At 38.2% G+C, this 22,484-nt stretch overlaps 1 protein-coding gene across 1 annotated transcript; it reads right to left on the bottom strand.

The window, feature by feature from the left end:
• Positions 1-707: 707 nt before the first annotated feature.
• On the bottom strand, positions 708-22,180 carry LOC134631111 (F-actin-capping protein subunit alpha-2). The gene is made up of 10 exons (XM_063479100.1): positions 22,081-22,180; positions 11,529-11,592; positions 7,627-7,678; positions 6,457-6,520; positions 5,291-5,497; positions 4,449-4,528; positions 3,163-3,241; positions 2,653-2,724; positions 2,358-2,420; positions 708-1,829 (listed from the first exon to the last, which is right to left on the bottom strand). Exons 1-10 carry the CDS (start codon positions 22,117-22,119, stop codon positions 1,689-1,691), a joined length of 861 nt encoding a protein of 286 aa, XP_063335170.1. The 5' UTR covers positions 22,120-22,180; the 3' UTR covers positions 708-1,688.
• Positions 22,181-22,484: the final 304 nt, after the last annotated feature.

A 22,484-nucleotide genomic window follows, 5' to 3' on the forward strand; every position in this document is an offset into this window, starting at 1 on the left:
TATCATAACACTTTGCTTCATGACACCTTGTTTGTAGTTTTAACCTGTTATATACTTATCAACCACCCTGCCTTAGGAATAAAATCAGCAGTCTGTCAGCCGTCAAATCTAACTGGAAAAATTCCTCATACTGCACATGCAGCTGGTATTCCCCCCACAGCCATATTGGGATCTCTGCCTGCTGCCAAAATTCTGTGCAACATTTTTTTTCTTTATTATCCCTGTTTTGTCTAAAATAATGAAAACAAAATATAAAAAAATGAATCACCCTGAGAGACACCTTTAGAAGATATCGCAGATACTTTATTTTAACACGGGTGTACATTTCATTTGAAGATTTGGGAGCCACTCCAAGGAAATTTTGAATTTTAGACATTTAATTTATGGCAATTTTTTATATCTTTTCTGCATTCATTTATGATGGAAATGTTTTTATCCATATAGAGAAAAACAAAAATTGGGCACCAAGTACCAATTCAGTTTTCTATTGTAGATCACTTGTAAAGATTTTCATCTTTAATGGCAGCAGACTGATGGAATATGGAAAAAACAGACTTACTGATTAATTGCATATTAAAAATCTGTTCTTAAGTTAAATCAGTGATGCACAAGTGTGGTTGTTTATCTGTTTTAACCCAAACATTATCATTTTCTTCCCCATTTATGTCACAATAAATAGCATCAGAAATTATGACTGAGTCAGTAAATAGAAAATTTGTCATTTAATGCAACATAATTGTGACTGAATTACAATTAATCTCATGGAAACAAATCACCAAACTGACAGACAGGATGTTTCATACAGGTATATATTACAATGTGCCTTGTTATATAATACAGTCAGGTTCTGTTTTTAATAAAAATAAGCACTGGAGGAGAAAGTGATACTTTTTTTTAAATTTTATTGTAAATTGGACATTATGCAAATTACTTTCGCGACTGATGACTTGTTAATTAAGCTTGTTAAGTGGTCACAGAACTCCCTGCACTGAGTGAGAGTTCAGACGATATCAAGTCAAAAGGTAGCCAGGAGTGCTGCAAGCTGGAGAGCGCACACACAGGACAAAGGGTGAGGGGGAAGTACCAAAATGAGAGAACAAGAACATTGAGTGGCTGACAGTGGTGGCTGCTTGTGCCAAATATATCAGTCAATGAACACAAAACCTTTTTTTTTTTTTGGGGTGGTGGTGGGGGCACGAGGGGTGTGGGGTGGGGAGTTGTTCGTTTCAGCCATAGTAACTGACTTCCTCTGTAAATGCAGACAAAAATTCTCCCAGAAATGAATTTGTTTTCACCATTATTGCAAATTCTAACCGATTTCCATCAAACAAAAAGGTGTGGTCTCACTGATGCAATACTTACTGCACACATAATATTTTATTTCATAAGGGTGTTTATGCAAACAAGTGTCCACCCTGTGTCCTATGTCTCGCAAAGTTTCCTCAAGATAGATTTTCCCAAATACGATCACAAATTCAGTATACAGGAGTTAAGAGTGTCTGTATAAAATCAAAACAGTCATCCAATGTGTCATGTGAACTCTGTGAGACCAAACCTTTCTTTGCCCCAGTTTTCTCTAATTGTTTGTACAAAGACGATACAACTATCCAGTCATGCAACATTTTTTTGGATGGGGATGGAGGGGCTGGGGGCGGGGAGTGGGGATCTGACTGTTATCTTTGCTGTTTTTAAGCATTCTGCATCTCTTTGCCAATCTTGTAGCTCAGGATCTTGTTCCAGTCGATCTTGGTGCGTGTCACAGGAAGCTGGCGGCGTAAGGCTTTGAAGGTAGTGTCCGACATGGTCTGGTAATTCTCGTTGATGGCCGTCTACAAGGAATGAAACAAGGATGAAGACAGAGAGGGGACTGGATATTTAAAAAAATCTACTCAAATAAATCCAAATTTTCTCCAGGTCTGAAGAAGTCTGTGTGGTGTAGAAAAATAGACTTTTGGATTTTTACTTGACTCAATAATGGTCTATAACAGCCAACAGAAAATGTTATAACCACATTAGGGTATGTCAGAGTTTTCTCCAGGCCTTGTTGTGAAAGTCCAGCTTTCTCTAAAAATGTCCAGCTTCATCCAAGTGACTCAGCTTTCTATTCATTATCACTCTAAAACCTGACTTCCTGTGCTGCGGGTTTGTGAACGTGTAGAATGTTTTCATTATCTCCTGACTTGAGTAACACAAACTCCTCACAACTAAAAGTAACAGATTATCACACAAAAGCCAAACAACAAAAGATTTTAGTGCGGCAGTAAGTGCTGGAGTCATAACTGTAAAATGTTCCCACCATTTGTGAGGACTTCTGATCTGAGTTGAAAGTTCAGGTTCAAAGAAATCTCATGACATACCTGATAGTCATTCTCTGCAGCCTCCATGATCTTAACAAACTCCTTTGCAGTTGCAGCCTCATTCTGAAAACATGACAGTCATTTGAAGAGGGGAGAGGACAAGGCATCCAACAAAAAAGAAACTTTAAAACCTACACTGCAACTACTGAGCAGAAAACCTCCCCTGGAAGCTGGTACCAGGTCAAAACTTAATTACTGACATAAAATTACAAGTAATCACCCTAAATAAATACAAATGTAAAAGTATGGGGAATGATCGTTGCAGCTTCTGCTTGGACTTCACAGAAATACTCACAGAAATTGACATGGACTCCTGAACCTCTTTGTGGCTCACCAGCTGGACATTTCCATCCTCATAGTAATGAACCTAAAAATATGTATGGAAATATATAGTGTATGTATAACCAAAATTTCTTCTGTGCCATGAAATGATTGGAGCTGTAAAAAAAAAAAATCAAAGAGCTGTGTGCCAACAAACAAATCTCAAGAGGTCTAACAAGCCACTCCCCCCAAAAAGGGGGGGAAAAGTGAAGCAAACAACAACAAAAACCAAGAACACAACATTTTAGTACTGAGCTTATGGGGAAAAAGTAGACAAGGGTGCAACAGAAATTAATCAAACTTTGTGAGAAATAAACAAAACACGGTAAAGAAAAAGAAAAAAAGAAAAAAAAAGAAACTGAATTTGATTAAAGTCTACATGCAAATGTTGTCAGTATGCGTGAGTTTGAGTATGCATGCTGACATGCATAACACAACACAGTGTGTCCTTTTTACGTTAAAGATTGTTGTTCAGATAACATACCTGGATTTTCATGATTCCTGCCACTTGGGTGGTGGAGGGGGAGATGGTAAATTTCCATTCTGACCTCCAGCGTCCATTCCTAAACAACGAGAAGGAAAGATAAACACACTTCAGTCACTTTTACTTGACTCAGCTAACTGTCCAGTACACTAGCTCAACTGTCATCGCCTATACTGAAAAATAAACAGAAAAGGTATATGACTTTGTGTTTTTGGTCAACAACAGTGACAATACAGATAGTAAGAAAAGTATTTACAGTATGAAGTATAGCATCACATTTAAAGACCAGTTAATGTGCTGTGCGCCTTCATTTAAAGCAATGTAAGAGTTTGAGTTAAGATGACATAGAAGAGTTTTGTTAAGATCCATAAAGATGTAAAGTGTTACACCTTGTTCATAGAGTTGCTCTGTGTTATGTCAGTAAAAGCATTACTAATGATGGACCAACAGCTATTTACGTCAGTGAACCATCTCCTAATATGTAGTGAACAGACATGGAAATTAGTGTGGACACTCTACTGCCGATTTTCTTAATTTGACTAAAATTTGCATACTACATTGAAGTTCTGGCTTATTACAAAGTGCTCTGATCAAATATGTGGTCTTGAGGTCTGAACCGGCCTCCCATCCAATTCGGCCAACTGCGTGGCTTTGCAAAGGGTGAAAATTGCAGTGTCCAATTTTCCAATAAAACGCACTTCTATTTTAGTGTGGGGGTGCAAGCATTACAGAAGAGTGAAAAATGATATTTACAGATTTTGACAAATTTTTGAATCATTAAGTTATAATATATCTTTTTTTTATTAGATACAAAATCTCCATGTGAAGGTTTTGATCCTTTTCACTGTGATTTGCAAATCAAAAAATAAATAAATAAAATTTATTTCACTTTCGAACCATAGGCTCCTCATTACAGCAGTCACTTACAGTAGTTTTGGGATTACTACACCCAACACTTATAAGACCAATAAGACCCAGCAGCAAAGAGGATTGGTGCAGTTCTTATCCAATTAGATTAACCAGATCAAAATCAACAGAGTCTAACAGTCCGGAGTTATGTGCCAATTACTGCAATGTCCTTAAACACTTGAAGAAACATTTGAGGATTTCAATGGTTTTATTGTATTTAACATGAAGTTGTTCTTAAGGTTAAAAATCATCTGCCTAAATAATAGTACTGAAAAAAAGATTAATCTGAAAGCAGAAAGGGAGGAGACACAAGAAATATCAGAAAATATAAGGGAGGGAAAAATATCATACTAATGTTTTGACTGTTTTATACATACCAGAAGTTTTTTGGTTGAAACTGATGGCACTCAATGCACACGATGATGGTTTGATGTCCATCAATGGTTTTCGCATAAATCTGAAGTTAAAAGACAAAAAAGACACTTTCAGATTTCACATGCAACTCAAGGCCAGTTTTAATAAGTAGGACAACAGCTGTTTTGCAAAGTAAAAGGCAGGCTTATCTAAATACTGGCCTGCCACTGCTTCCTGCTTGAAACTGATTAAATTTGACTGTACATGTTGTCTTTGATCACCAATAACATTAAGCTACTTTTAGCTGCTACTTTGTTGCAAGGGATTTAAAAAAAACAACAACAAAAAAAACTAGATACCCTTCCTGTTCCAATCCCCAAGGGTTAAATGAATGTATAAAACAAAATGTTAACCTTGAAATGCAAGTGGAAACAAAATGAAGGCCACTAAAGTTCTAATTTTATAGAAAACAGATCTCTGAATGAAGAGGATCACTATGCAAAGACACGAGATTTTGGTCCTAAAAGCTCTGGTTTATGTTTGTATTCTGAGCAGTTCTGTTAAATTGTGTGTGACTTCTTTTAAATGTATCTGTTTTTATAAGCCTGTAGGAAAACACCAGAGAACAGTGAGCTTCAGTCCCAATTATCAGTCATCTATATCACACACAAGCCTCTGCTGTTAAGCTTAGAGCAATGTGTAGTAGTTGTAAAGTGTGTTTTGAACTCCAAAGTCAGATCCTGTGGGAGAACTCCCTCTTGCTTGATGTTTTCATAAACTAATAGCTTTAAACACACAATGAAAAAATGAACTTTCTGAGGTGAGCAGTTCAGTTATTCTGGTAACAGAGTGGGCTTGAACATACGGTGCAGACACCGCTCGGATAGTGCTCCTTGACATAGGCCCTGACGGCAGAGTCCACAGCACTCCTCCAGCCTTCCAGGGAGCTGTCAACATCATGGGGCCGTGGGTCACTGGCCTCCTTCCTCAGGTGGTCAAACTTGAAGGAGATCTTATTCTTGGGGTCCAAGACCCTGCCATTCCCAAGATCACCATGCTCTGTGATTAAGACCTGAAATATAAAGAGGGGGAAAAAAGGAATGATAAAGAGAGCTGTGGGAAGGGCAAGAAATAGAAAATGAAAGAGCACTGGAAAAAATAAGTAAAACATGTAAGAAAGAAAAATTAATAAATAATCAGACAAGAACATGTATGGAAAGAGAACAGCACAATAAAGAAGTAGAGCTGTGGTAAATTATCTAAGGAGACAGGAGAGAAGAAGAGGAGACAAAAGGATGAAAAGAGGAGGATGGAGAACAATAGGAACCACAGGCATCAGCCTGAACTTTCCATCTTCTGCCTTTCACCTCAACACTTAGCTCAGCTAGCTGGGTATCAGACAGGGGAATTTCAGCCCAGCATATGGGAACAGAGGGACATGATGACATATTTACATAAGACACTGCAATCATTACTAAAGCCAACACAGCCACATTCATTCAGCAGTGTTCAACCTTCACACAAATGCACAGCAAGGAAACAGTGACATTTAAATAAAAGTGGCTATGTGATCCTGTGTTGCAGGAACTAAAGGAGAGGATTCAGACTTGTTTGATCTTTCATCCAATTTTATTTGTCTCTTTTAATGCCAATGATACAATTATACTATGTTTTGCGTCACTTAAACCATAATATATTTGGAGGCTAACATCTCTCTTCTAATCCTGAAGTCTAAGAAAAGTGTCACTTTTTTATTTCTGATGATAGTCTTGGCTGGATGAGCTAAAGAAACAGATCTCTATAAAACTGTGCTTTTACATTACAGGAACGTCACACTTGTGACTGCCTGGTCCACATGGAAAAAGTTTATGAACTGAGTCACTCATTCTTCTGATGTGCATCAACTATAGCAGTATCTAACTGTGCGTTGGAGTTATAAAGTGACTAATGCCAAAAGTAATAAAAGTCCTGTTCTTTAGCTTCTGTATTGCTACCATAACCTCAGGGTCAAAAAGCAAAGCACAAGCTCACCTGTTCTTCGTAGCCCTCGATTTTCACGGGGGTAAACTGGTCCAAGTTGTACTGTGCAAATGCACTACAGAGAGAGATACCAAGTTAGTTAGATAGCAAACAAAGGAGTCACGCCTTGCTGGTTATTAAAACTTTTCAATCTTAATATGTGTTGATTAACTTTTAACTATTCAGCATGTCCAGGTCTAGAACTCTTAGGCTACGTTCACACTGCAGGCGAAAGCGCATCAAATCTGACTTTTTTGACCCTATGCGACCCATATCTGATCATGGTATGACAGTGTGAACGGCACAAATCCGATATTTTCAAATCCGATCTGGGTCACTTTCGTATGTGGTACTGAATCCAATACATATCTGATGTTTTAGAAAGCGACTGTGGTTTGAATGGTCATGTCGCATTAAATCCGTTTTTTAGTCACTGACACAAGACAGACGCCAATTATCAATGCCGGAGAAGCGCCCGAGAAGACATCGCGAACGCTTCCTGGTCATCCAGTGTAGATGTTAGTGAAACTGATGGAAAGACAACGTTGGAGAAACATGAACATTTTATTTGTAATGTATAATCTGCAGATTCTGACAGAAATCTGCAACTATCCTTTGAAGCGCCGCTCCTCTCTAAAACAGCAATAAGGATAATTATTAGGCCATATGTAAATAACAAAATAACTTTATAGCTCAAAGCAAAATTGGGAAACGTAAAGTCTGAAACAAGCCTTTATATTAAGGGCCATCAGTCAAACAATACTGTTTGGTCTGGGTCTAAACAGAGCGCGTTGTGTGTGACGTCTTCTTTTGCGCATGCGGGCCGCTTTGAGGGTTCACACTAGAGCGCGTTTGCTGTCACATTTTATTTGTAGTGTGAACAAGCAGACAAAAAAATCAGATTTGATCAAAAAATCGGAATTGAGCATTAAGACCTGCAGTGTAAACGTAGCCTTAGATGTAAACTGAATGGTTTCTTCTTGTTGTTAACGTGTTGGACAGGGGAGAAATGGTCAGGTGTAAAAACCTAAGCAACTAAAACTAGTCTGGTCTATGACAGCTTTAATTAAAAATTTCAAGTTGTAGTCCCTTTTCATCTTCAGTTGTTGCAATGCAAATTTGTATTTTCCATCTAACATCTGAAAATTTTTAATTGTGGAAATAGCACAAGGGAAGACTTACTGCGCTGCACCTTCCCTGAGCAGATTGTCATTGTTGAGCAGCAATCGCACATCTAAGAGGAAAAATTGTCATATTATTATTAATGGTGGGAGAAGAGGAAAGAATACAGGAACAGCAGATTATCTCCATGACACGCACACAAACACTAAAGTCAAAGCTGCCAGCAGTTGGTGTTTGCAGCATCTATGCCAGGGGAGTGAAGCAGACATGGTAAATTAGCTCAGTGGAAAAGGCTATAATCACATAGTGATGAAAGGGGGAAAAGTTGCAACAGGGGACTGTTTTTAGTGTGTGCATATGAGTGTGTGTGGCTGACAGGCTGTGATAAGCGGTAAACAGACAACCCCAAAGGCGTTCCTCTGAGGTGACGACATGTACCGGGCCAGGATGGGTCGTTAACAAAGCCAAGACACACATACACACTGTCTCGAGGGGCACTACTGTGACAGTGTGGTGTCAACTCTGGTGCTGCAGGGCGAGACACATTTTGAGCAAAACATCACAGTCTCAATTTAATTTCCTGGTGGCCATAAAATCCAAATAATGGATTCCATTTTAGGTCCTCTGTATTAACTGAAACCAAAACTATTTTAGTGTGAGAAACCTACACAAAGACACAAAACAGTGCTGCACTGATACAGTACTGTAATGTACATTAATGGTGTGTACTAAGGCTGCTCGATTATGGCAAAAATGATAATCACGATTATTTTCACTGAAATTGAGATCTCGATTATTTGACGATATTTATTTAACAATAACAATGTATTGAATAATGGCTTTAAAGATGTCAAAAAATAATATAAAATAGTGTGCAAATACTGAAAACAGTGCAAATGTTTGCAATATAAAAAAAAAAGAAAAATGTAAACATCTATGTTTAGTGAACTTCAAAATACTGCATAATACTGGTTGTTCACTGTGTTAATTGAGCAGTGGTCTTTGGCGAGGAAAACGTTACCGCGTTTGTTATCTCCTTGTGTCTCTGGGAGCTGGTGGGATATTTAGTCGCGTTGTACAGGGTAGCGTGAATGGAAGTCTGTGAGGATGAAGCAGCTGTTGTCAAAAGTTTTTTTCTCTATGTTCCTTCATTGTTTGATCGTATGTCACTTTGTGAGCGGTCTTCAAATGATTGAATAAATTTGTAGTGTTGTTCTGTGGTGCAGCTACGACACCGTAGCAAAGTTTCCACACTATGTCTACTTGATCCACGTCTGACTCCGCGAACCCAAAATGTTTCCACACCACTTAAGTCGTTTTACCTCTCTTTTCAACCAACGGCATTCTTTCTTCAGCAGCCATTATCCTCTCCTCACCAAATAACTTCTGCTTAGCTTTCCGAGCTTCCCTCGGGTCCTCTTAATTGTTGTGACACGTGTTCGAAACGCAGAGAGGTGCGCTCAATTTGCCACAAGGAGCAGCACGAGAGGAGGAGCTAATAATCGGCTCAGTCATTTTTAATGATCGTTGAAAGCCCAGATCATAATCACGATTAAAATTCGATTAATTGAGCAGCCCTAGTGTGTACATGACTTGCTCTCCAATGATGGTTGAAAGGGTGGCCAAATGTATGGACTCACTTTTGTACTATTTATTTCAATGTAGCCAGCTATACTGTATGTAAAAGGGTTAGGGCATATACAACAGAAACACAAATACAGCATTCTGTAACTCCTGAGCAGTTCGCACTTCATTGATGCCTCCTGGCTCTAATGTTGACAAAAGCTGTCAAACTAAAAATAAAAACTTACTAAAACAAGTCTCTAATTGTTTACTTAGAACATAGTTGGCACGGCTTTAAAGCATGTACCAAAGGCTGCTTTACTGTCTTGGAGCACCTGTGACCAAATCATTTCCTCTAGGATTGACAAAGTATTCCGATTCTTTTTGTATTTACACCAGGCAGTATTTTAAAAATTTCAGCACCACTGACATTTTATTAGTGGGTTTAGCACACATCTTAAAACATCTCATGTTTTAAGATGTGTGCTCTGCAGCTTAATTTTTGATATTTTTTTCCAGCTAACCACAATTCCTCAAGAGGCGCTTGCTTTTTCCAGGGGGCCAGAGAATGAGAATATACTCTCAATGATTTGGCCACTTCAATAAAGTTGACACTGACTCATTACACCATCTGATGGTGCAAAATGGTATAATACCAAATAGTGCTGGGCGATATGACGATATATATCGTGTGGACGATAGAAAAGTGTCTATCGTGCCATTTGTCTTCTATCGTTTCTATCGTTTCTAACCCGAATTTTACAAATTATTACATAAAATATATCATTAACCCTTTACATCCGGTCGGAGCAGGCACACTCCATTTTCCCTAAGTATTTTTAAATTCCTGTAGAACTGTAACCACGTAAGGTAGCGCAATAATGTTTTTTTTGCATATGAAACCGTAGGAGTTGTACTTACATCTTATTCCATTAGCTTGCCCTAGGTCACGGTTTCCTTCCACATATAGCTTTGCAAAAACTGCATAAAAAGCACTTCCAGCAACAAAAACATAATATTCCAGAAACAGGCTTTGCCGATCCGATCAGCTGTTCATAACACTTCCTACGGTGGAATATAAGTCAGCGCGAACTATCGCATGTCCGCCATTACCTGTCCGAAACCGGAAGTGACGTCATTCTCGCGGAAAATGTAGTTTTTTAAGCTTCAAAGCCTATGTTGGTGTTTTTAAAAGTCATGTTTGACTTTATGCTCTTCTGTATCGTTTCTGGGATGCTTAGAAGTCAAATTACACTGTTGTAAATAGTTTATTTTGATGCACATGCTGTGTTTTTGCAAATTTGCATTTATTTATTTTCATTTTTCCTGTAGTATATAAAAATTTGTGTATCTCAAAAATAAAACTATGAAGACACTCAAAATAAATTTCTCGTGGTTGGAAACTATTTTGTGCAACTTTTTTGTATTTACAGTTTTGAGGGATAAGCCTCTTAAATTTCTCTAACTAGAAATATATGTAAAAAAAAGATTTTCAATTTTTTTGTAGTTTATTGCACTTTTTTGCAATTTATGTAGTTACTATGGACTTAATGCATACATATTATTAAAATTTGGGCTATAACGGTTGTATTGATGTATAGCAACTTGAAATGCTCCCACAAATGGCACTACAGCATGTAAAATGTAAAGATAAGCTCTGGCGGACTTGGTTCTATGGTAGGTCTTAAAGGGTTAAATAGCCTGTGCAAATATATTAGTGTTGTCTTCTCACTATACATACTCTTAACTTTATGCAAGAGAAAATAAAGTATAAAAAAATGATATTTTTCGCAAAGAAACTCTGTCTTGTGGTTTTGCAACATGGTGCTGCTTTATGTGCACCCAGATTTGCGACATGCTTTACGGTAACTCAAAACAAAGACTGCACCCTCTCCACTCGCTGTTTAAAGACTGCATACTTTCCAGATGACCACAGGTCAGGTGGTATATCGTGATGTATATCGTTATCGTGATATAAAATAAATCATATCGTGATAAATATTTTTTCCATATCGCCCAGCACTAATACCAAAGTACATCTAGGTTCTAACACAAGTTGAAGTTAATATCTCTTCAACAAAATACACAGATGATAAAAATTGTAAACATTATCCATATAATTATTTATATCATATTTTCACTGTTTGCCTTTCATATTTTCACTTCCCTCACTTTTACATTTAACAATAGTTTTTGTCAATACAGAGTTACTGGAAACTGTAAAAACAAAATTTGCTGCAGACAGTCTCTTTGTACATAACAGTCAAGCGATTCAAATACATTTTTATGTATTTATGTTTTGTGATTGCAGACTCATACATTGCATTATACTAAAAGTTCTGAGCAATGTTATCAATCTTATGAAAGAATATACAGAGGAACAAGAACAGAAAGCTCACCATTGAAAACTTCATTAAATTCTCCTGGTGGGGCGTGGATGACAAAGTTAGCCGCTATGCGTACCTAAAACCAAAGATAGAAGGCAGAGGTTACATGTCAGTGGTCTGATTTAAACATCAGAAATATCAATGTGTTGACTGCATTTTAAATAGGGGCTAAAATGTGACATTCATATTCAGCTCAAATTCACAGTGTAAACATGTGTACACAGTGCCACCAACAGAGGGTGTAACATGACTGTCTCACTGGTTTGGAGGGTGGAGTGAGGTTTTTCTGACATTTCAGTCTCCAGAACATCTGAGCAGCATCGAACAGTCTCTTTTTTTTTTTTTTTTTTTTTTTTTTTAAACCTCCTATACTTCTCTTCTTCTGCTATACCACAGCACTTCCTGTTTCCAGGTCACATGTCAAACTGACAGCCAGCTGACAGCCCCTCCCTCTCCTGCTTGCTTTACAACCATATAAGGAAATAAAAATGTGCTGAGCACCAGTACACACACAGTCTCTTGCCCTACCCCTATACATTTCTACCTCACTCTATCATTGGCAAAGGACAGCAGCTCAGCCAGGTTCCCTCTCATCTCACAAGCTGGTATATCAGAGAAAGTGTGTATATGAGAGAGAATGTGTGTGTGCACGTGTGGGTCCTATGGGCTCTTATTAGTGAGTGTATATACACTACTGCTAGGCACTCAAAGAGAGCGGCAGATTGATTTTTGCTAATGAGCAATGCTCAGAGAAAGGAAGGCACTTGGGAAACAACGTGTGTCTGTGTGTGTCTCTCTGTTATGCTGAGATCAAAGTTTATCTGCATTAGTCTAATCTGTCATGAGATCATCATGACCCAGTTACATTAAACAACAAAAAAATTCATGTGTATTTGAGCACATAACAGATAAACACAGTCTTTGCTAAACAGATGGCAGAAAACTGTTTGTGTGTGTTTATGACTTGAAATCCCTGCGGGAAGACTAATTTGCATTGGGTTTCCCTCATTATACTGGACGGCAGTGTAAACAGACTGCATCACTCACACTCTCTCTCTCTCTCTCTCTCACACACACTCTCTCACTCACACACACACACACTTTTTCTAAGAACCAGGTTTACATGTTATTTAGTCTAGTTATATCAGCTAAGTAGAAAAACAAAGCCATCACATATCCATGTTCTTAATTGTATTTAAGTGCATTTTGGAACAGACCCTGATGACTGTCATTGTCATCTAAAACAGGAGCACTTACAGGGTAAAACATGTAAGCACTGGATATGCGTGCGGTTAGTTAAACTGGATATTTATATGTTGCTGCCCTTGCTAGTCGGCAACAGAAACACCAGTCAGTTAAGCTAATTATTCATCCATTAAAGTACAAATCCAGTCAACTGCTGAGATGTCATAGGATCAGCAAAGCATATAAGGCAAAAATTGCTTGTTATTCAAGACCAACAGGTGTTTTACCTCGACACAGAATCATTTGCGCTACAAGGTTTGGGGGGGATGAGTTGGGTTTCTTTAAAGCTGGAATTAGAGCTGAGCTGGACGCGTTTATGGGGTTTCCAAAATATTTTAGGCGACTTAATTAAAAGAGCCGTCATATTGCTGACTGGGCTCTTATAATTTTAGCTACTGGACACTTCTCCTGTAGTTAAATCAGAATTAACCCAATTTTGAGTACTAAATGTGTTAAGGGTGGAATTTAGATCTGCACTGCTGGAAGTACGACTATATTCACAGATTAATAATGAAAAAACACACACACGCACATACATATTAATTATTACCAAAGACAAACTGAGAGCACATTAACTAGTTCAAATATCTGACATCAAACTGAAGTCCTTTCAGCCTGATCTCGTTTCAATAAAGTCTATTTATAGTGCTTAAGTTCAGCAGGAGCTGTAATTACAGCTGGACATTAGATATACCATCTCAGTGTCAGAAAAATTGTTATTCTACATTATTTTCATGTGTTGTTTTGCAGTTTTACTGTAATGTGATACTGTAATATTCATAAATCCCCTTTGTGAATGTGTTATTCATGGTGACACAGGGGGGCTGGAGGGCTTCCCAATATGCCACTGACAAGAAGCAGGGCACACCCTTAACAGCCTGCAAAAAACCTTAGCAAGTCACTGGAATTTGTTTTCAAATATTTTTCTCACCCTGACACACACACACACACACACACACACACACACACACACACACACACACACACACACACACAAATCTGAATAGAAAACTATTTGAATATTTGCTATAAAAACAGATTTCCAAGCACTCAACAACTCAAACAGTACTTCAAGTAACACTGATTGCAGATAATTGAATCTTCCTGTGTGAACTTAACACAATTAACTGTGAAGCACCTACAGCTAGTGAGAGGGATGGGGATGGTTTTACAATTAAGTCATGCTAAAAACCATGTTTTAAGGAAATGGAGATGAAAGTCTAAGACCAAGGGAGCATACTGTGGTTTAAAATTATTCACTAGCAGGAGAATGGAGACACTCCATTAGTTTACAAGTAAAGGTATTGACTTTTAAAAGCTTCTTACATCACCTCTTTCTTCCTCCGAGTACCTCAAACTTGATTTACTATTGCACTGAGTCTCCACCGCCCAAGCAACACTGCGCATGTAGCAGAGCATCATCAAACATGTATAGAAGGCTGTGGTATCGTCACTAAGAGAATTTTTAGCTCAGTGCTGGCCTTTTGGGTTTATTTGGGTGGGGGGAAAATGTTGACATGGATACATTTTGTTCAGACAAGCAATAAGGATCTATTTATGAGCCATTTAAAACCAAGTACCACGACAGATTACAATAATTTAAGAGCAGTTTAGCATGGTGGGTGATCTTCAAAGAACCATTGCATAGTTCCCAGTAAATGTTGACTACTACTTTTGCTTGAAATGCCCAACTCTACTCTACCAAACTTGAAACTGATTCTGCTTCTGAAATCAAACAAACAGTACCACAAACATAACCTCTTTGATCGAGGTAATTACAGTACAGTTGCTCATTTTATTGTGGACACAATGTTAAGTGTTCTCTCAGTGTGTTACACTGGGGCACAGATATGCTGGGACACTTTAGGGCTCTGAGACCTATTTTCATCATTGAGCACTGACTGCTACTGTGCCACGATGGGCAGCGCTCAAGTAAAAAAATCTCTACAGGGAATTATATTAACAACTCCCAGTCATTAGTGTGTGAACTCTGATACACTGCTGTGCAACTAGTTGAATTCATGCTAATTTCCTGTATACCTTGTGCACATCTTGGCTTGGGGTATTCTGCTTATACCAAGTCACGTCAGGCTCAACTTAAATGTTGGTTTCCTTAGATTGTAAAATAAAATATAGCAATTAAATATGTCTAATAATATAAATGTAATGATTTATTAGTAGAATAATAAGTGACAGACACAAGATAAATAAAATAATTGATAAAGTATATGGGTGTTGTTTATCTAATTTCTTTGCACCAGCGATAGTCATACTGCAAACTGTTGTCATTCACAGTTGCACCTGAACCAAGGTCCTTGTAGCTTGTACCCTATATAATGTCTGTGACCAGACACAATAAGTTAAAATAAATGAGTTTCCAAGTAGAGGGAAAAGCCAAAGCACCATCTACTCTGAGCTTAAGTCATATCAATGCATTTCACAACAGTTTCTGATTAAGTGAAATACTTATGCAAGCATTAAAAAAGAAAAAAAATTGTTAGTGTAAGAGGTGTGAAATACCTCCAAAATGCGGTCGCTCTGCTTTGACCCAACTCTGTGCTACATTAGCTAAACCACTAGCTGCTGCATGGTGACGTAAACTCAAACAACACAGAACTGAAATAAATAGATCAGCCCATTACCACAGATACCCGTTCCATCTTTTTGAGTTAAATAAATGTTGGATCACTGCATCCCTATTATTACATATCTCCACAGCTTAGGATAAATCACTTTCTAATTCATATCCAACTTTTTAATGCTTACTGCAGTTAAAAGAAAAAGGAACATGATTGGATCACAGTCTGATTAGAACCCAGACAAACTTTTTTCTGTGCAAAAAAAGGGCTTTTTAAAATACTCCTTAACAGTTTAGTCACTTATCTTTCTAATGGCTCTTAGAGGGTGGAGCATGAGAAGCTGGTGTGCAGGCACAAGCTAACCAAAAAGCTGGAACAATAATACTGGAGCTTCTCATACACACAAAGAATGAGGAGCACAGGCACCCCCTGTGGTGTGGGATTCTTGTGTCTTTGTACTCTCTTGGTCCAGACACCAGCTGGTGTCCTTTCTTTCAACTTGCTCACTGTATATTCATCCTCATAATACCACCCAACAACCCCGCTTTTTTGCAACAGACACTCACATCCTGCACCCTCTTAGTAAGAGCCTTTTCTTTAATCCCAAATGACACCCACTAACATTGAAACCACACTTGTCCTAATCATTATCACGCAATTCCAGATGCATTAAACTAATGACAATAACATAAAAAAGCAGGAATAAACTGAGGCAATATATTTACCAATGCCTTTTTTAAGCTCTACAATGTCCGTGAATTTGATTCCCTTACTTGGCATGCAGCCATTTCAATATCCTAGATTTAAAAGGAAAAGAAATCCGTGGCGCTTTAAATGCTACAGAACAGACAACCCAATCTGACAGGGGCAAATGCTGGGGGTCTTGGTGATGAAAATGTATGAATAATGAGAACACAGCAGGATGCAAGAAAGATGAGGAAGACTGTCAGGTAGCCGCAGGCTAAACAGAAATGTCCCACTGCTGATCAAAATAAGAAGGTGGTGGCTGGTCGACACAAGATTAGGCTGAACCAATAAGACCTAACATCTGTGATGGTGGAGATAAATACTATCAGAGGCAGAGAGGCAAGAGATTATGACTTTTTAAAGTAATTATGATGTATGTGAATTATGAACTATGTGCTCTCTTTTTCATATTACCTCTGTCACCTGCTCTAGTCCTTTTGTTCAGGGTTACACTACTGACTTTCATTCATTCACATTCATTGAATTACAAGGAATGCAGTTTTAATAAATCTTAGTTAACTCTTAATCCATCAAATTTGAAAACAATGAAATCATTTTTTATCTCCACTAATGAATGTGAAAGTTTTCATTTCTTCCCACTGTTGCCTTTCACAGCATTTCTTTGGACTTCATCCATCACCAGTGCTAGAAAATTGCAACCCTGATGGCAAACTAAAAGTGTATATCATTAAAGGCATCTACACCCTAACTTTTTTCTTTTTTCTTTCCTTTTTAAAAAAAAAAATACATATGCTGAATACTATGGCAAGAATCAAACTTCTGGTCGTAGTTAGTGAGTAAACCTTTAACTGTACTAATAGTGAATAGGCAGCTTTGTCTACTGCAGATTATGTCACCTTGGCTCACAACAGGAATAGGGTCATTTTACTCCAAGTAGCCAACTATGTGACACATTTAGTACCAGCAGTTTGCATTACAACTTCCAGACAGCAGACCTACCAGGGTAAAGCTACTCCTTTCTGTAAAGCTGCCTTAACCAGTTTGATGTGAGACAACAGTATAAATGTGAAGCCACACAACTATACATGAGTTCTCTCTTCTGCTATCAACCACAGTTCCAGTTCATTCTTAAGTTTAAGGAAGGCAAATCTTTGGGTCCTTTTCTGACAGACAACCATGCATGGACAACTCTTCCCACATCTCCACATTCGTTCTGCTACAGCCACATACAGACAGGACTCCTGAATTTGTCTGTTAAAAATGGAAAAACCACCAAGTTCTGGCCGTTAGTTATGTATTCCCCATGGTCTAAGACAGCTGTTCAAAGCCAAGCTCAGGGACACATCTGGGACTGTTGGGACTTTCAAATGAAATGAAGGGTGATTTATTTTCACTCTTAGTTTATTGATAATAATGACCTTATTTAAGGTTTCTTTATAGCTCTTTTTACTCAAGTTTGCAAATAAAGCTTTTACATTGGAAAATCTGGAAAAACAAAAGAACAAACAAACAACAACAAAAAAAAACAACCCCAAATGAGTTACTGTGATTTCAAGAGAAAATCTGAGTAATGCATCTCCCAGAAGAGGAAGAACTCTGCAAGAATCTTGTTCTCTGTAATTTATTGTAAAATGTAAATCACTGTAATATCTGAATATTTTCTGACACAGTTTTTTCTGCCATTCTAATCTTTATTGAAATCCAGCCAGACAAATGCCCCCCCCCCAAAAAAAAAAAAAAAATCACAACAGGCTTTATCCTATACACAGAATTTGGTGCATAATTTTAACCATAATGGCTTTCTGCACCGTGACAACATGGATCATTTACACGGATGCCCCAGGTAGGAATCAAGCAACTATCCTTTTTCTGTCTTCCCTGACAATTAAACATGTTAACTTTACCTGAAGCAGTACCATTTATCAGCCATGACAGTCCAGTTCTCTTGTTACACAAAACCGAAGCTAATTCTGCTTTAAAATGTTTCATTCGATTTTTGTGGTGCTCCTTTCACATTTATGGTCTCATCGCCATCAAAACATAAATCTGCATTGTTATTCATCCTCTATGGCTCCCATCAGTCTGGATCATCATTCTGCTTCAAGGAGTGCTGTGTCCCTTTAATTGGCAAAAGGGGGAACTATAACATTTGCTTAGCTTCTTTGTTTGCTTTTGCTCACCAGCATGGGTGCGTCATGTGTACTTGCTGACAACTGAAACACTTGTAAACCCTCAAAAAAAAAAAAAAACCACCAACAGCTATTTTCACAGTGTATAAAGCTATTTCTTCCCAACTTACAAGAGGAAGAACTAAATACCGAAACTCAAAAATGCTGAAACTACCATGTGATGCTTTCAACTATTGAGTGATTGTATCCGATTAATACTTCCAGTTATTCCTCAACTCTAATCCCCCAAAATTCAGCTGGTCCCAGCTTCTCAAGTGTACTGATCTGCTTTCCATTATCATATTTTAATAGAAACTGAATATCTTGGACTACTAGTTGAACAAAAAAGGGTCAATGAACAAAATATAATAAAAACTTTGCAACCCTATATAAATGGCATTCGACAGTACCACCTCCGCTGTGAAGTTTGTCACAGCCGATTATACAGTTTAATTCTCTTTCTTGAAACAGGAACCAAAGCACCGAAAGTCAGACTACTCTTACAAATATCTTTTCCTTTTACCAAAGTCCTACGACAAAGTCAAGGTAAGTACATGTTATTAGGTAAACGGGTTGGCTGGCCTGTGAATTAATTTACTGTGTACTAGATCGTCATCCTAAATGCTGTTAAAAAATAAAAATAATAATATGTCGAACAACTTGATTGGCTGGCCACATGGTTCCCCAACAGCACAAATCACTTGAGAAAAAAAAAGGTTAACTAATTTCTTTCTTATCTTTTCTTTTGAAACCAGTCTTTATAGCAACAACTTTATAGCAGCAAAACCTACAGCATGCACAAAGGAGTCTAACATGTAAAGCTTCAGTCACCAATTGTTTTGTTAATTTAAACTATTAATTTGAAAAATAAACCTGCTAATAATTCATACTGTTATTAAAGATTAAGCACTATATGAAAGTAATTAAATTAGCTTTTTTCCTGTACTGATAGAAGTCTGATTTACTAGCCAGGGGTTGAGTGAGGATGTTGTGTTGAGCAATAAGCAAAACCATAAAGTTGACTGATAATAGAGTTGACTGCTTTTTTTAACACTTAAGACACCCAGACACTTAAACTCAGGCAACAGAACTGACTGCTAACAGATTGTGCAACAACAGTTTCCTGTAATACTGTGTGTTCTTTCTGTACTGATATCAGGAAGCTTGCAGGCTGGTGCCCAAATGACTCAAGAAGTCTCACAGCAGTGCTTGGTAACTGTGGAAGAGATGACTCTTCTCGCTGTTAAATCATTTACAAATGGCAGAGTCTCTTTATTAATTTTCAAACAGGGAGCTCCAGCTTTTTTTTTTTTCTTTTTTATGAATACCAAAATGAGGCTAACGGCCGCAACACAACCAGGACAGAAATTCTTCAATCTCCTGGGACACATTTAACAAGTATTTTCCCAGAGCAAAACTCCAAATTCTTTACTGTATATGACAAAGTTCCAGACTTATCAAAATAATACGGCAACTCCTTCCACCACAACTTAAAACAGTCATCTCACTAACATCAGATCAGAGTAAGTGCGGAGTCCCACAAAAGCAAATAGGGAGATTTCTCACTTAAGAGTTTGGAAAGTACCATTGGTTGTCACTTTTATTCACTGTTACAGTTTCTGGCAGGTCACCAACACTCACGTGGATGAGTTGCTTTTATTCAACAAATCATCACTGGACAGTAAAAGGGATATTCAAACTAAATCATAAATTATAGAAACTATTCCCCACTGTCACTGTGTCAAGCAGAAGAAAATGTTCAGTTCCTCCCTCAAGTTTTTTTCCCCTCAGTGTTTTACAAAACAGGGCTGAGGGCCCAGAGCAGATGGCTGACTGCTCGGAGCGAATGCACCGGAGACGGCCCTTTAAAGTACACTACAAAATGTAGCTGCGTTGTTTGCATGGAAAACTCTACGCTTTTAATGGAACGCACCCACCATGAATAGATGCATAATGCATCTTGGCCTCATACCACTTGTATTCGGAGAAGGAAATGAGCAATTTCCCCCCAGGTAAACACTGCATAACACTGGTTGCGTGTCTGGTGTCACTACCAGTCAGCCTGGCATGAAGCCAATCATCATTCTTTCAGCTCTGCAAAAATCAAACTGTCTGGTCAAAATATGAAAGTGGCTTAACAATTGTCAAAACCAGTGTGGTTACAAGATTAAAGGAGCTCCCATCCTCTTCGCAAAACCAAAATCCAATGCTGTCAATGAGTTTACCACAGCTTCATGTTGTGTGAACACACCTGAAAAAAACCATTTCAGGTGGTCCTGAAATGTAATGTAGTACATGACCAAAGAAAAAGAAAAAGAAAAAAACCCATACAACGGCCTCAGTCACTTATAAATTCGAAGCTTGGTTAATGGCAGATGCTTGTGAGTTGTAAAGTGTAACACAATTATACAAATGCAGCTGCTAAATTGCTAAAAAGAACTCTGGAAACTTTTACAGTTTGATGTGGAACAGGGCAAAATGAAACAAACCCTTCTTCTGTTCTTACTCTGAACAGTGTGTTACATAACTCACAGGATGGAAACAGAAGAGTTATTAAAGATTTATTTTTAATGGCTAACTGCGATATTAACAAGGTTAGTGGGAAGAACTACATGTTTATGAGGAGAGCCTTAACACAGGTTACCAGTTACACATTTATATACACCCTTCTGCATGTTAACCTCCAACTATGGCTTCTTCGTACTATCTATTCATTGCTGAGGCATTTATGCATTTAAATCGTGAAGTCCGGCAAGTAAATAAACACTAGAAACAATGTTAAATACATTTTAAATGTTTACAATAAACATTTGCAAACTTTTATAGTTTAATACCTTACAATATAATAAATAAATTATAAGGCTGACAATTAATTAATAAATACCCTGCATAAAAGGTGCCATATTAATTTGCTCGTCGCTAACTGCTGACTTTGTTAACAAAGCCTATAATGAATCTAGCGACGAAAAAATGCATTTAGCAGTCCAACAAGGATTCGTGCAAACCCCTTAGCTGAGGCACACGTCCTGTCAGCTATGCATGTCCTCTTATAAGGAAATGAGAAAAACCTGCAGCACTCTTGCAAGGGCGTCACTGGTGTAAATCCTGCTTAAATTATGAGTCAGTTTTCTGCTACAGTTTTAGAAACAACACTGGTTGCTATGAGGCTTTCACAGCAGTAGAAACAGACTTTCAAACGAGAGGACAGAATATAAAAGCAGTTTTTAATTTCTAGCATATCCTTCAGGGGAACTCGTAGTTCCCTCACCTTTCTCTGCTACTTCTTAGAGGGGCGAGAGTTATCAAACTAGCTAGACTATAGCATACGGTTGCTGATTTTACAGTTTGCTCTTCATAAAGTGACACGGCACTCCACCGCTTCCAATATTTTAACTTCTAAAGACAGAAAAGGGGCACCCAACAGGCGAAAGGGCGTGTTAGTAAGTCTGGCTGTCTGTTAGCAGGCTGCGGCTATGCTACCCTAACTAACCTAGCTAGCGGATCCATGGTGCATGAAAACTTCCATAACACAAGTAAGCAGAGACCCGTGAGTGAAATGGCATGTCCACCGGGTGAAAAGAGAACGGGTGGTGAGCATAGGTGAGTGTATAAGACGTCCACGGTTCCTATTTTGAGTCAGGACCGTACAAGGAGCCTCCGTTTGAAATTCGCAAATGAGCGGAAGTTGAGCTAAAAATAAGAGCAGAAGCAGCAGAGGTTGTGCTGAGGCCTGGGTTTTCCCCAAATTTCACAATGCCGGTCGACGCCAGGATGCACCGAGAGCCGGGACCATATGCAACTCAGATTTTGGATGTTACCGTTTCACGCTGTGAGGTTTAACCTAGAATTAAATCGGCATCTTACCTTTTCCTCGTCGGATAGCTGCTCCTCATGATCCGCCATCTTTTCTTCCGGCACCACCAGCTTGTCAGAGCCCAGTGACGTCACGGGATGGGTGGGTCCCCACGTCGGTCCGGTTTTGATTGATGCTCCGTCGAAGTTTGCTGTACTGACTGTGAAAGAGGAAGCTCCAAGCCACTGCTTAGTTCAGTGGTTAATTCCAAAAAAGGTTTCAACTCAGAGTGAACTAATTCACTATCAATTTGCAAACGTACTCTACATAACTTTTAAATTATATGGTATTTGCAATTTTTTTTACTACTCATTCAAATAATACATACTGTTTCTGGGGATCAATAGCATATTAAAGTATTTAATGCTGTAGAGTGAGTATATCTGAGGCTGTTTTCAGCAATCACACCACCAAG

Source organism: Pelmatolapia mariae, linkage group LG7 (genome assembly GCF_036321145.2).
Source record: "Pelmatolapia mariae isolate MD_Pm_ZW linkage group LG7, Pm_UMD_F_2, whole genome shotgun sequence".
NCBI lineage: Eukaryota > Metazoa > Chordata > Actinopteri > Cichliformes > Cichlidae > Pelmatolapia > Pelmatolapia mariae.